Source organism: Elephas maximus, chromosome 1 (genome assembly GCF_024166365.1).
Source record: "Elephas maximus indicus isolate mEleMax1 chromosome 1, mEleMax1 primary haplotype, whole genome shotgun sequence".
Classification (NCBI taxonomy): domain Eukaryota; kingdom Metazoa; phylum Chordata; class Mammalia; order Proboscidea; family Elephantidae; genus Elephas; species Elephas maximus.
The window spans coordinates 12,289,227-12,305,659 of NC_064819.1; the positions used below are offsets into that span (position 1 = coordinate 12,289,227).

The 16,433-nt window shown below is 37.9% G+C and overlaps 1 protein-coding gene across 2 annotated transcripts in view; it reads right to left on the reverse strand.

The window, feature by feature from the left end:
• The window catches only part of IQCB1 (IQ motif containing B1), an 83,302-nt gene that overhangs the window by 15,879 nt on the left and 50,990 nt on the right, over positions 1 to 16,433 (reverse strand). For both annotated transcript variants that reach the window (XM_049877745.1, XM_049877734.1), the window contains exons 9-11: positions 14,864 to 14,973; positions 9,289 to 9,431; positions 689 to 837 (exon numbers count right to left, since the gene is read on the reverse strand). In XM_049877745.1, coding sequence (XP_049733702.1) covers positions 689 to 837; positions 9,289 to 9,431; positions 14,864 to 14,973 — 402 coding nt within the window. The remainder of the gene's footprint in view (positions 1 to 688; positions 838 to 9,288; positions 9,432 to 14,863; positions 14,974 to 16,433) is intronic.

Below are 16,433 nucleotides of genomic sequence, written 5' to 3' on the forward strand. Positions count from 1 at the left end.
AAATCCCAGAAAAATTATCATTTAAGATCATCATTCTAAAATTCAATTACAATGATCTAATTGCACCTAATATATTATCTCTGAATTACGAAAATCAGCTACGATATGCTACATTTGCAAAGTGTGTAACATTCAAACCCAAAACCTGTTGCCCTTGAGTTGATTCCAACTCTTAGCAACCCTATAGGACAGAGTAGAACTGCCCCAAAGGGTTTCTAAGGAGCGGCTGGTAGATCTGAACTGCAGACCTTTGGGTTAGCTGCCAAGCCCTTAACCATTGCGCCACCAGGGGTCCATAACAACACTGCAGTATCGTAAATGATGTACAAGGTTCTATGGAAGTACTAAACCAAAAAAGCCAAACCCACTGCCGTTGAGTCAACTCTGACTCATAGCGACCCTATAGGACAGGGTAGAACTGCCCCATAGAGTTTCCAGGGAGTGCCCGGCAGATTTGAGCTGTGGGCCTGTTGGTTAGCAGCCGTAGCACTTAACCACTAAGCTACCAGGATTTCCATGGAAGTACTAAGTACTGTCTAAATCAGCTTGGCCAGAGGTTGTTATTTTAAACAGGAAGAAACGAAGGTTCAGGAAAACTAAGTGACTTGGCCAAGGCTTTACAGCAAGTAGATTGCAAAGTAGGAACCCAGGTCTTTGCTTCCTAATCTTTTAACTACATCAGACTCACTGCTCTCTGAAGTATGACAGCTGCTTTATACTCCGTAAGAGATGGCCTCTGTTGGTGAAAATTCTTCCTTTCCCTGTACCCTTTCCAATGTTTCTGGATAATCAATGCTGATTTCTCTTCCAATTCTCGATTGTGTTTTTCCACCTGACCTAAAAAAATGACAGATACCATTACAACATACTCACTGCTATGCTTTCGCACATTCTGAAATCAAGACAACAGTAATAACAACCTTGCAGTTCCCAATTCTACTGTTTTATAATGGTTCTAAGATTTTAGAAAGAAAAAACTCTAAAAGCTTCCCCAGATTATGCAGCTTCCTTGGAGAAAGTACTCATATAACTTTTTATTACAGAGAAGGAGAAAAGGGCTGAAAATCCAATAGCAAGAATCATGACTACAAGGCTAGCAAATCATTCAAAAGATCTCAACTGGTACCAGTGGGAAAGGGAAAACGTTTGTGTATGCGTTATCTGTTCTCTGTGTTCTTCCAACTATTTCTTCAGTTGCTGATACAGTTCTACAGATGGCTTTCTTTTTACCTTCTGGTAGATGATCAGCACATAGCCCAGGGTTCACAGCAGCTAAGTGATAACGCGGAAGGCAGTAACAGTGGTAATAGAAAGAAGGTGTGTACTTGAGAGAGATTAGTGAATGATTTGATGTGGGGGCGAGGGAGGAAAAGAACATCAGGATGTCATACAGATGGGCAACAGAGTTGGTTGTTGTATCATTACCTGAGATGGGAAATACAGGAAGAGGAAATTTAGAGGGCTTTGGTTTTAAACGTACTGTTCTTGGAATGCCTATGGATATCCAAACAAAGATATCCAATAGGTAGGTGATTAGAGTTGTACTGTCCAATATGGTAGACACTAGCCACAAGTGGTTACTTAATTTTAAATTAACTAAAATTAAAAATTCAGGTCCTTAACTGCACTAGCCACATTTCAAGTACTCAACAGCCACCTGTGGCCAGTGGCTACCGCATTGCACAGTGCAGATACAGAACTTTTTTCTTCCCCATAGATAGTTCCACTGGACAGTGTTCTGGTCTAGAGGTTATTAAGAGAGAGGATGAGGATGAAGACCAGATTTGAGAGTGCTCAGCACTCACTTGACAGCTGAAGCTACAGTTATGGGTGGGAAACTTCAGGAGGACCAATATGAGAACAGTGAGGAACTTTGGACAGCATCTATATTTAAGGGAAAGACAGAGAGATGAGGGGCTAGTGAAGGACACTGGGAATGAGCAGTAAGAGGGGAAGGGGAAGAATGAGAAAAGAATTTTTGAAACCACTCAGACCTCCCAGACTACACTTACTATTAATGTCTGCTTAGGCTGCAGTCAAAGTATATTTCTTGAACTACCAGAAAATCATTTCAGGACAAAGAATGATCATGTATTACAAAGGAACACTAGAAGACATAAGTAAGCAATCTGAGTTGTGTATAGGGAGTGACGAATGGATAATCTATTACTGTTATTCAACACTAAGATCAATCAAGATCAACAACTAATCATTCCTCCTGGAAAAAATAGTCCCACAGATACTTCAGTGTCTGTTTAAATGAAAGGACAAAGCTCCACCCTCTTGCAGAGTAGGGTAACCAAAATTCAGACTCAAGGGACCTGATGATAAAGGGAGTTGTAACGAAGAGGAGGATGCTTTGGTTCTGGGGAATTTTCCTGACGGAAATATTCTAGACTGAAAAACTTGGGTGCTCAAAGGAAATGGGGATCCTGATGCTGGTTTTGGGGAAAAATATTCTGCCATGATTCAGTGGAGAACATGATATCTCATCATGTTGGGAACTAACAGGAAAAAGGAGCCTAGTTTCAGTCTAATAGGGGATAAAACATGATGGCCACTGTACAAAAAACTGTTCCCTGAAACAAACAGAACACTCTCATAGGGTTACATAACCCATAAATATGGTTACATAAAGTATTTAAAAAAAAAAAAAAAACAAACCATTGCCATCAAGTCAATTCCAACTCATACACACAATGTAAAAATGCTCAAATTAAATTAGAATAAACAGAGTCCCTAAATTTGGGCTACCGAAGATTTCTTTATGGGAGCTTCCTGAAAAGAAAGAAAGAAAAAAAAAAAAAGTCTTAAAGTGGAGCTATAAGGTGGCACAAATGATTAAGCATTCAACAAGCAGCCAAAAGGCTGGCGGTTCGAACCCACCCAGAAGTACCTTGAAGGACAGACCTGGCAATCTGCTTTGGAAAGGTCACAGCCTTGAAAGCCCTATTGAGCAGTTCTACTCTGACACACGGGGTTGCCATGAAGTCAGAATCAACTTGATGGCAACTAACAATAAATACAACTGTAGTGGTATAGAAGCACCCAGACACAAAGAGGAGATGGAACCAATTTTGAGGGTGGAGAAACAGAAAGCTACCACAGCCAGAGTGTATATATACTACATTTTCTACTGAGTGAGGGGCATTACTGGCTAGCATAAATAAGTATACCCCAGCCCCATTAGAAAGTTAATTCAAAAGGAAGGATGAGCATGAGGAAAAACACAGAGACAGCAAGCACAGGGTAAAGAAGGATGAAAACGTGCTACGCTGAAGCAGGGAATATGACACTACAGGGTACACCTTGTCCAAAACATTAATATAACATAATCTGTTACTATACCTTATCCAAAACATTCCTTTTGCAATTTATGGTACTTTATTTTGCTATATCCTTCCCTTCACTATAGTTCCTGCATATACTAAAATTGCGTAGCCACTAAAGAAGGTGAAACCTGCAAGAGGGTAGAAGGAATTTCCCCTCTGGGAGTCTGCTCCTCTTTAGTGAGAGACCCGAGACCATCGCTCATGACTGTCATGCTCCAGCCAGGACACTGCATTCAACTGCTCACTAATTTTGTTTTTCAGCTCTTACTAGCTCTCCCCTTGCCATATCTACATTCACCAGAATTTTGTAAATAAATTAACTTTCATCAGTTACAAAATGAACTGCTATAATCAATATAAATTCTAATCTACTCTCAGGTTAAAAATGAAGCAAAGAGAAAGTTTGTTTTCTTCCATGCATATAAAAAGCAACAGGCTAAGGAATTAGAAACCCCATGTTCCAGAATGCAGGATCCTAATACAATGTATAACTTTATAAAATTGATTAACTTCTCTGTGTATCACCTTTTCTATCTACAATAATGATAACACTATTTCTTGTTCTTTATGCCTTTTAAAGTCATCAAAAAAGAATAACGAAGATAGTAAGATTTAAGAATTCATTAGTGACTCAGGGAAGGTGGTGCCTACAGTGCTGTAATTTTTAAATCTCCCTAAATATGCCCATAATAGAGCAACTGATACAGTACCATTGGAAAAAAAAAAAAAGAGGGGGCAATGTCTACATCAGAAGTAGTTTAAAAGGAATCCTCAACAACCTCCAAATATGAGCAGGTGGGGAGATTCCCACAACAGCTACAAGACCCATGTGGTATCAGCATATGTTCTGGAACAGAACAGAGGGAAGGAATAAAACACCTGATGGAAAACACAGCGGGCCATTTTGAGAACAACAGCTGAAACTGGGAAAGAGTGTGCACGCTCTAGTTTGTGGATGAGTAAAATGGGTCTGCTGTGAGGTCTGAAGGATCTAAGGCAGACTAGACCCTATGAACTGTTAAAACTAACCTGCCAAAGCTCTATTCCAAGACAAAATCCTACCATGAATAAAAAATGCTAGAACTAGATGCCAAGTTAAGCAGAACAGGGACAATAGGAGCAAAAGATGAGAAGTGGAGGAAGGGAACAAAACCGGGAAATCTTGAAAAGCAAGCTGCCGTATTTTTTAATACTACACGAAAACACCTGGAGAGTTTTAGTGCTATGAATGCACAAAAGCTATCCTGATCACCCCCCCTTCCCAAAAGTTCAAGAAAACTAACTTCCTATAAAAATAAGCAACAGTAAAGAATAGCGGTTGAGTTCAGTACAAGTCTACTGTAAGTAAAGAAAGCACGAGAAACAGAAAACACCTCTGTAGACAAAGTATCTTCCCAGAAAACAGATGAAAATTAAAACCTAATATTTTAAAACGAGCTAAAAGGAATTAAGAAAATTATGAAACATAAGAAGTACCAAGAAACTCAAATGATGTGCTAGAATTCAGGAATAAAAAGAAAACTCAGAAATAAAAGAAAAACACTAGTTCAGAAATGAACACTAGAAAGAAAAGGTGTAAAAGAAAAAAAATTAAAAGAAAAAATGAAGAAAGATAAAATATTTATGGGAAAATGATAAATACAGAAAATAGGCAAAGATACACTTATGCATGTATAAGAGAAATCTTCAAAGAAAAAAGCTAAAGCGATGGAAGTAAGCAAATATTAAAAAGTAGAATTTAAGACAATGTTCCTGAAACAAAAATAATAAAAAAAAGATATAAAGTTACATATTGAAAGAGTACGTCATGTACCTGAGAAAAGTGATTCATAAATACCAAAACTGAGATGCATTCTACTAAAATTACTTGATTTTAAAGAAGCGTGATTAGGGAAGCCAGGCAAAAGACCAAATGACTTGTAAGAAAATTAGAAAATCATTGAACTTTTGACAGTGACACTTTATTCCAGAAGACAGCGGACTTACCTATTTCAGATACTTGGAAAAGAAAATGTGAACCAAGGATAATTTATTTGCCAGACTGATTTTCAAGAATAAAGTATACAAATTGCTATCAACATGCAACAACTTAAAGAACAGTGTTCCCATGAGCCCTTCCTGAAGAATTTACTGATAAGGCACTGAGACAACCAAAATAACTGAAGAGACATTAATATGCTGAATATTAAATAAATTTTTAACTACGGAACCAAGACTAAATAATGATCATAATGAAAATTGTAGCGTATGTAACAGCTATATATTCTGACAGTGGAGATACAGTACAACCATCAAAAAAGGCAGGGGTGGGGAATGGAGAGAACATTTAAAAAGTACAAAAAAATATATCAATCCTTAAATCAGACGCTAGAGGCGAGGGTGAAGAAGGATTTATTAACTAATGTCAATATTACTCATATAAGGAACCACAATACATGAGGGAACCAGTTTTATAATTTAGAATAAAGGTAATCATTATAATAAAAATACAGGCCTTCCTAAAACTGAAAAATCCAAATAACCAACCAAAACACAATGAAAGGATAAATTATTAAAAAAAAGATTACTTATGAGGGTAAGGAGGGAGTAGGCTGCAGAGGACAGGAACAGGCACACATTTGACAAATGGTACAAAGTGGATGTACAATTGGATCCTCGTAAATATTTTATGTAACAAAGAAACAAAATTATAAAAAATAAAAGAAATTCTCTGAAGAGTAATTCAAGTAAAAAAACTGAATCTAAATGTATTCAGTTGGTGGCATAACTACACTTAGGGAAACTATTTTAAGTGACTTTACAACACAGTAAATTTGACTGTGTAACTCTTATAGGATATGCCCAAAGGATAAAGCCAACTGTTTTTAAAAAAACAAAATTGTTGGTGATCATACTGATGGTGGAATTATTAACACTATTATTCTGATAAATTAGATGATATTTTCATAGTATCATCTCTGGGGTCTTGAGAATTGGGACTCTTGCAATGGGAAAAAAAGAGATGTGGATATAAGAAGAGATGAACAGTAATTCTGAATTTGATTTTCAAGTGTCACTATGAGCTTATGATATATTTTAACTATAAATCAAAACAAAATAAACAAAAGACTGAAAATATGTTCTTGCTCTGTCATAGAAACAATGATCCACCTAGTAGCAACGAGCACTCCTAGTTGTGGTCCTTGGAAAAGTTACCTGTTCCAGGACTGGGGCAGGGAATGCACAGATAAGCTTAGACCATCGTGTCAAACCAGATGGCAGGAAAGCTAACAAGGACTCTCAGTGGCCAAAGACCCAAAGTTTAAACGTCAATTAGAATAATAACTTCAACAGATCAAAAGCCCTCCTGGTAACCTGCTGCTGTTGAGTCAATTCTGACTTCTAGAGATAGTTCCAAAGAGTAGAACTGCCCCACAGGATTTCCCAGGAAAAAAAAAAAAAAAAAATTTTTTTTTTTTCTTTAACCTTTAAGGGAGCAGATTGCCACATCTTTCTCCCTCGGAGCAGCTGGTGGGTTCAAACCACCAGTTTTTCAGTTAGCAGCTGAATACTTAGCCACTGCACCATCAGGGCTCCTTTACAATTCTTCATGTATGTTCAAATCCATGAGTTCATAATGATATTTTAAACAACATCAAAAAACAAAACAAAACGAATTAGTCACTGTGGAGGATGCCAGTAAACCAATGCATTACTTTGAAAAAGGGTAAAAAAAAAAAAAAAAGGAAATAGTCAAGCATGTGTCTTGCCTTTCCTGTATGAACTGTTGCTGCTATGAGTTGCCATCGAGCCTGTTCCGACTCGTGGTGAGCCCACGGGTGCAGAGCAGAGCTGCTCCACAGGGTTTTTACAGCAGTGGCCTTCAGGATGCAGACCACCAGGGCTGTCTTCTGAGGCACCTGTGGGTGGGTTAGAACCACCAACCTTTCGGCTAGTAGTTGAGCGCTTAACTGTTTATGCCTGTAGAGTGTAATCTAACTGTACATAAAAAGATTCTTTTTATAGGTGTATTCCAGTTAATACATGAAGAAAGAATGATAAAATTAGAATACCGCTTGTCATGTTCCCCCAAAATATCTACTTCGCTGGGCCACAGCATTGTGTGGTTCTCCTCCATTTTGTAATTGATGTAATCTTCCTGTGTGTTGTAAATCCTAATCTCTGCCTGTGATTAATGAGGCAAGATTAGATTATGTTAAAGAGAATTAGGGTAGATGTAACACCCTTACTCAGGTCCCATCCCTGATGCAATGTAAAGGGAGTTTCCCTGGAGTGTGTGGCCTGCATCACGTTTTACCTTACAAGAGATAAGAGCAAAGGGAAGGGAGCAGAGAGTGGGGACCTCAAACCACCTAGAAAGCAGTGCCTGGAGCAGAGCGTGTCCTTTGGATGTGGAGTCCCTGCACCTCATGAACACCTGTACCAAGGGAAGATTGATGACAAGGACCTCCAGAGCCGAAGGAGAGAGAGAGCCTTCCCCTGGAGCTGCGGCCCTGAATTTGGACTTTTAGCCTACCAGACTGAGAGAATAAACTTCTGTTTGTTGAAGCTATCCACTTGTGGTATTTGTGTTAATAGTAGCACTGGATAACTAAGACACCACCTTTTTGCAACCCCAATAAACTAAAGGCACTCATCACAAATGACTGCTGATACTACAAAAACGGGAAGCCATATAATAAGTGCTTTCTGACGGAAGAACACAACACCGCAGATAGTCATGCCCCCCACTAAAACTGAACTTGAATCTGATGAAGCCTCTCGATCTAACTAATAATTTACAAGAAAAACAGAGAAAAATGTTAAAGCTACAAGACGACTGACTCAGTCTCTTCGATAAAGAAAGTAAAAGAAAAAAAAAGGAAAGAAGGAAACCCATAAATTAAAAGAGATTTTTTAAAAAGCCATATCAATCATTACATTTGGATTTTATCTGGATTCTGAATGAAGCAAATCAACTGTATTAAAAAAAGATATTTATGCGATAAGTAAATTTGAATACTGGTTAGGTATTTGTTGATGTTAAAAAATTACTGTTAGTGATTATATGATAAAAGTATTTCGGTTATGCTAAAAATAGGAGCCTTCATTTTAGAAACATACTGAAATATTTATGGATGAAATGAAAGGATGCCTGCCTACCTCCCTGGTATTTGCTTCAAAATAATAATGGAAGTGAAAAGCATGAGTGTGAGTGTAACCAAAATAAGTTTGGGTGTGAGTTGATAAATGTTCAGGCTGGGTGACAGACACAGGGTTCATCATATTCTATTTACTCGGATGTGTGTGCATGTATATATACATACATACATATGTGCGTGTGCATATATACACACACATACATACGATATTTTTAATAAGTTTAAAAAAGTCACCAGAAAAAAGATATATAGAAATTTGAGCAATGTTGCCAAATGTTTGTGTTCTCGCCTCTAGATCTCTCTTGTTTTTAGATTAGTCGGCGATCACAGCTGGATTTAAATTAAGTTTAATTTAATTTAACTTAAACTAGCTGATACCCTCAAATTTTTCTAAAAGTTTTTCCTGGCAACAGGTAGGAATGGTCAAATGTGGAAGGAGTTGTCATAAGGTTTGTACCAGAGTGTGAGTAAAGTCCTGTTGACAGAATGTTAGCAATAATCTAAATCCTTACTTAAATTCAAGATGCTTCTTTCTAGATGTCTCTGATAGGTTTCTTTAAGCATACCTTTTTAAATTTCACTAATGTGCCTAAAAGAAAAGAAAAACTGGTAGGGAGATTACTCATCAACTGACAGGCCTTAATCAGAAAAAATGCTAACTTTATCTGACTCAAGATTTAGTAAGATTTACCTGAAAATGGATAAACAGGGAAAGGTCTGAATTAAAAAAAAAAAAATCACGAAGCTAGCAAATTTGATTTATTAAAAGATACTCTAAACATTCTTATACTTACAAATTTGATACTGCCACCCACCTGGATGAACTATTTCAAGCATACTCAATCGTAATTCTCGGGAAAGTCTCATGGCTCTCTGTCTTTGAAGTTGCAGTTGTAATCTGTGGTCCTCTTCCTCCTTCTGCCTATCTAACTTCAGCAACATCTTTGTTCGTTTAGTTCTGTAATGGAAACATTAACTGCCTTAAAAACAGTTTTCCAAAATCACATGGCTACTCAATAAGTATAGGAAAATGTGCTTAACCTTCCTTGCTAGTAATCGATTCAATTTAGACAGGAAAAACATTTTTTCAAAAAGATGATTTCTAGTGTTGTTAGGGTATGCTGCCACTGTACCACCGTTCTGGTGAAATATCTAGATACACGCATCAAAAGCCTGGAGAAATATTTAGAAACACATACGAAAGGCCTTAAAAATGTTGACCAATTAATTTCATTTCTAATAGTTTTCTTGAGGAAATCACCAGATATATGTATAGCATCACAAAAGTGACAAATTAAAAACAAACTGTATGCTCCACAACAGGGAACTGGATAAACAAATACTGGTACAGTCACTGGTTGGGAGTCTATATTTTTCAAATATACCCACAATCTACTGTCAGATGAAAATAAAACCTGGATACAGAACAGTAAGATCCAAATTGTGTTAAATAAATAATATACATATATATTTGTTTATACATATTTACTTACATAGAAAAATAATGAAAAAAATTAAAATTTCAACAGTGATTTCCACTACATGGTGTGATCACGGCTGATTTTTCCTCATGTGTTTCCCTATTTCTCAATTATTAACATTATTTTTATAACTGGTTATAAAAGTTTTCGTGTAGCCACAAAAATTTTATTTGATTAGAATATCTGTACTATCTGCTTTTATTCACCAGAATTTCTTCTTGTCCTTTGCCACCCAGTTTTTATCGCTTCCTACCTTACTATCTAAGGAGATGACAAGTTTAGTATACCGTAAATATGCTCCAAATGCCTTCAGATAGCCACAGAAAAAGAAACCAAGGGCATAAGATGAAAAGAGAGGTAAAAAATACATTATTTTTTTTACTTTTATAGGCTTAATTTGTATGTGTCTCACTCGAGAGCATTTGTTTTTTCTTAGATTCTTTTCCTGAAACTATATTAAACTGCAAACAAATGTGGTGCCTTGCCTACAGCTTTCTAGTCTCAATAGTCAGATTTCATAGTGGTGTATTTAGAGAGAGGGTTATGATTTTCAGTGTATTACTATTTTTTTTAGAAAAAGAAAAACAAGTGTAAGACAAATTAAAAAGCCTTTAAAAGAGAGGAAAACTCACAAAATTATTTTGATAAAATTGTGTGTGTGTGTGGTTGTTTACTTGTTTGTTTTCTTACAATTTCTTAATTGCCATCAATTTACAACTTAAATTTTCTTTGGCTTTTTACTTAGGCCAGAGTCAAGGCCAGAGTTACTTGCTTTAGAACGTCTTTCTTTATCCCTGTTATTAAAGGTAGAGATGACCTTAAGTGTGTGTGTGCCAAATGGAGAAGAGATTCCAGAGAATGGGCTAGCTGAATAGTTTCTGTGTTTGTTTCTGTTCCTAAAAGCTGGAGATCAAGTAGGTAAGTGCCTCTCCCTTCCCAAAGGATGGCTGACAGAAGCTCGACTCTCCTGTAGAACTCACCCCAAAACTTCTGGGTTGTACAGCATGTACATAGTAAAGTTTTAACTCATCTAGAGGTAAAGGAGAAAAGGCCTTAAACAGTTTCATTTCAAATTGATTAATAAATAAATAAAATTGTTTAGAAATTAGAAATCTGATTTCTAATTGGTGATAACCCAAAAACGAAACCCAGTGCTGTCGAGTCGATTCCGACTCATAGTGACCCTATAGGACAGAGTAGAACTGCCCCGTAGAGTTTCCAAGGAGAGCCTGGTGGATTCGAATTGCCGACCCTTTGGTTAGCAGCCGTGGCACTTAACCACTATGCCGGCAGCGTTTCCCTAATTGGTAATAGATTACAATATTTACTGTATTATCAATATTTTTATTAAAATATATTATCAATATTTTTAATGGTAATCATTAAAACTGTACTTCCAGGATATTTAACCTGTCAGAAAACTGGGTTTGGAAACAGTTTAGATATGCAGGCTGTGAGCTTTGGCAAAACTGAAAAGCCCATGGAGCATGCAGGTGGAAGTAAAATACAAACCAGGAAGGCAGTTGAAAAGTGAGGTTCAGAGTAACCCCGCTGAAATAGTAACTGTAAGTTATAACTACATGAGTGTTTCTGGACTCCTGTGTCCTAATTGCATGTTTGAAAACATTTATTAGGAATCGATGTGATTTTGAAGGCTATCACCCCTCTTTAGTATGTTCTGTGGTTAAGAGTTGCTATGATCACTCAAAGATTAAAAGATTATTCATCCAACTGGTTCCTTTGTAAGAAATTGTAGGCATTTGACCATCTGGTATCTGGACTGCACTTCTGAAAAGGAATTTACTGATGAGATACCATATCCTCAAAATAATTTATATAAATACATAACATGATTTACATTTAATCAACCTGAATTTTACTATCAAAGAGGGAGCTGACTGAACTACCTGCTGCCAACCTACCAGGGATTCTCCTAGAATTGCTCTGTCCTAGAACAAAAAGTATGAACTCGAGGAGTCCTGTGTGAGCTGATGGGCAGAGCAGAGGATGGCTCTGCTCGTTAACTCCACACTTATCTGAGTGATGGTTGCACACTTGGTACTGTGCCTCGGACAGAGAAAAGATACAGTTCTGGTCTCAAGGAGCTCAGGCTCACTTAACTCAAATGAGCATAATTAAAAACACCCGCGCGAATGTGCCATGCTGGAGGTAGGGTAAATTGTGAGGTTTCCCCAAGGTAAATGAAGCGCCTGTTAGCTGATTCAGAAAAGGTGCTGATAGCAAATGAAGCTTTTGACCATAAAAGTGATTCAGTAAAAAAGAACCCCCATGAAAGTGCTTCAGCAAGGGTGTGACGATAGCGTGCCTCTTGCGGAATCTAAAGAGCTCTGGTGAACTGGGATCCAAAGGCGTGAAGGGAGGGCCCACCAAAACCCACTGCTGTCGAGCTGACGCCCACTGACAGCAACCCCACGAAGTTTCCAAGGTCTAAACTTCTACGGAAGCAGACTGCCACACCTTTCTCCCTGGTGGTCTGCAGACTGCCTCACCTTTCTCCCTGGTGGTCTGCAGACTGCCACACCTTTCTCCCTGGTGGTCTGCAGACTGCCTCACCTTTCTCCCTGGTGGTCTGCAGACTGCCACACCTTTCTCCCTGGTGGTCTGCAGACTGCCACACCTTTCTCCCTGGTGGTCTGCAGACTGCCACACCTTTCTCCCTGGTGGTCTGCAGACTGCCACACCTTTCTCCCTGGTGGTCTGCAGCCTGCCACACCTTTCTCCCTGGTGGTTTGCAGCCTGCCACACCTTTCTCCCTGGTGGATCCAACCGACCTTTCAGTTAGCAGTCGACTGCTTTAACCACTGTGCCACCAGGGCTCCTGAAGGGTGGGCAGTCCTTCACAAAAAAAAGCATGGGAGGGGTGGACAGATAATGATCTGACCAGAAAGAGACAGAAATAACCTTTGTAGAAAACCCAGCTACAAAGGAAGCAAGAGAAATTTGCATAACCATAGCAACTAATAGAAGAGGAAAGGTACTGAGGCCTGGAGCAAACTTGAAATTAAAAAAAACTAAATAGAACCCAAAAATTAAAATTATACTTCAGTGTGTCCTAAAACATCTTGTTTAAAATGCTGGAAAGGGAACAAACTCATACAGTGTGAGAGAGAAATCATTTTGGCTTCACAGCTAATCTCTTTGAATGGAAATATTTATAACTGGTCTGGTTTTGTTACATAAAGAAAGCAATGGAATTTCTATTTTAAAATAGTGAAATATTATCTAGAATCCATAGATATACTTGGATATGGTCTATAACTAATATGGTCTGTAGTTCTGGAATTCTTTTAAATAAAGATTTTAATGTTGAAAGAGAAAGTAAACTGGTAAAATTGGCAACTATTGTGGGGCCAAACACTGAAAGTCTGACTCCATGGTACCTTTAAATGTAAGAGGAAAGATAGCTGAGGATGATAGCAGGTAGGATCCATAAGGAACAACTTTTCTCCTTGAATTCACCACAGAAGGCAAGACTATACCAAGAACATCTCAGGCTCTTTTCAATAGATGACTGCACTATGAGCCTCAAAAAATTCAGTGTTTCCCAAATACATTTGACCACAGAATTGCTCTTTTAATTTTTTTTTTTTTTAAGAAATATCCTGTAGGACAGGCAATAAACTTTGAGAAATGCTAGAATACATAATACTTGTGTCTAATGAATACTATAATTACTTGTTTAACATATCTGTTTTTTCGGACTAGATTTATGAATATGCAAGGGCAGAAAATTTACCGTATGTATTTTTTCATCATTTTCTAAGTGCCAGGTTATACACTAAAAAACTTTATATGACCTCACTCTTTATCTCAAATTTTTTATTATCTTAATCTTGTAAGATAGGTGGACTATTGTCCCCATTTTAGAGATGGGAAATTTGAGGCTGAGAGAGGTAGGGCAACTCACCCAAGGCTGCTTAGCCACTAAGTTGCTGAGCTGGGATAAAAACTCAAGTCTGTTTAACTCTACCCAACACACAGCATGGCACCTCGTATACACTAGGCACTTGACAGACATTTAACAAATTAATGCTCTTCTTTGCCAATAACACTCCTGTTCAGTAATACTTATAATCTATCTTTAAGTCTTCCCTGAAGGAATTGTTCACCAATGAATAAGATGCCCCTGAAGGCACAGAGTTAAGCCAGAGTGACTTCAATGTCTTGCCTTAAATAAATACTCTATCACCTTGCGACGATATGCTCTTTTGAGCCCCAGGACTATTTTAAATTATAACTGAAAAATGCAGCTGCAGTTATTAATAGTTTCAGTTTTTCTAAAACAAAACAAAATGAAACCACTGACTTCTGTAATATGCAAGTTTCACTTTAATGAAGTAAAATTTACATTTAAGTTAGGCTACATGTAAAAACCACCCAGTCTGAGATGGCCCTTTATCATAAACGACTTAGAAGCTTAATCACATTTGTGAGTGTGTGTGTATGTGTGTTCTTTCCAATGCCTCTAAGGACAGGGATGGGTTAGTCATAGAAAAAACTGGACCCTGTTGTCAGTATTTCACTTAGTCCACTTGAAAAACCCTAAGTTTTCATTCAGTTGCATCTGATAAAGTGTGCCTAAAAAAATCAAACCCATTGCCATCGAGTCAATTCCAACTAATAGCGACCCTATAGGACAGAGTAGAACTGCCCCAAATGGTTTCCAAGGAGTGTCCGGTGGATCTGAACTGCCGACCTTTTGTTTAGCAGCTGTAGCTCTTAACCACTACACCACCACGGTTTCCATAGCGTTTCCAAGGAGCGGCCAGTGGATTTGAACTGCCAGCCATTTGATTAACAGCCAAAAGCTTAACCACTACACCACCAGGGCTCTGTAACCCACTGTAGGCACTCTCAAATCATCATTTCTCTCACCAAAATTTTTTACCTGAAACTCCTCTGCAAAGTAGTAACAGCAGACGGAAGCTTCTTTATTCTCTTTCTAGTCTGGAAACCCTTCCAATAAGCTTGAATCACACAAGCTGCTTTATGCAGTTTCTGAAATGAAATACCAGAATGAACTTAGAGACATCTCTAGGAAGGTACTTTTTTAAAAGTTTACCTCTTGAATTATCAGGCCTGGTCAAGTGTTAATCTCTACGTCTAGTAAGGTGGGTAGGAGGCAACATTAAGTTCATAGTCCCAGGTCAGAGTAGGCCTAAGAATACTAAACCTGATCCCACAAAGGAAATATGTTAGACTCAGTTAGGCAGTATCTAAAACATATTAAAAACATAGTCTGGTTAGTTCCAAATTCTTCCTAATCTCACTTTCATTCCCTTTCCAAAGGTTTCATAGTTCTGATCTTTCAATACTTTAACCTCTTTGCTTGACTTCTTGTGCCTGGTCTTATTTATTCCAGGATTCAAGGGTCCTGGAGAACACCTTGTACAGGCAAAAAAACAAGGCTCTGGGGACGAAAATTCAGTCTGTAAATACCCCATCCCTACTCTCAAGCTAAGGTTTCTCTGGATGTAAGGGGAAGTGAAAAAAAGGAAAAAAGGGTGGGGGGGTGGGAGGAATAAAAAATTAAAGAGGCTACCACTCTTCAATACTCTGAAACTAAAATGTTTACTGAAACACTCAATAAGGTCACTGAAATTCTATGTATTTCTGCTCAGCATAGGGAAGAGGTATAGGTCGTTCAATTTGTTTCTCCAAAAAAAGTCTAGATCTTAAGAAGACAAACATTATTATTTAATTCATTAAGTTTAGCATACAAAACTTTCCATTTCATGTTATGCCTATACTGCGTGAACTTGCTATCTGTTTATCCAAGTGTATGTGATTTGCATCCGTTTTCCACATGAGGAGAAGCTTACTGAGGCTAAGGGCTATCTTTCTTATGCAAAGACTGCTGGGTGCCTACCAAATATTTCTTTTCCCCTCTTCCTTAGTAACAAACCCTGATTTTTGGCTGTTCAAACCGCTGCCTGGAATAAAGTTCACATCTCCCAGCTTCTCTTGTAGCTAGCAATGGCCATATTACTGAGTTATGGATGATGAAAGGTAAGAAGAAGTGTCGTCAAACTTTGGAGACACCTTAAAAGGCAAGGTGCAGGATGTGTGCCCTTTTGACCTTCCCTACATCCTTGTTACCAGGTTGTAATGCAGATTTGATAATTCGAGCTCTAGCAGCTGTCTTGGTTCATGGGGTGATCTTGAGGACAGAAACTTCAATGCTAGAATGGTAGAACAGAAAAACAGGAGCCTGGGTCCTGATGATGTTCTTTAAATTTCTGTTATGATTATTCAGATGAGACGCAGATTTTTTCGAGATGACTGATCCTATCTCAACAGAGGCAATTCATTTCAGCTCATATTATTGGTTTAGATTTTTATGTGAAAATATTACTAATAAAACTAAAATGACGTATTAATAAAATTGCTTTCCTCATCTTGCTCTGCCTTTTTGGCTCTATACGATGTAATCTTTGGATTATTAACCCACAAAAGAA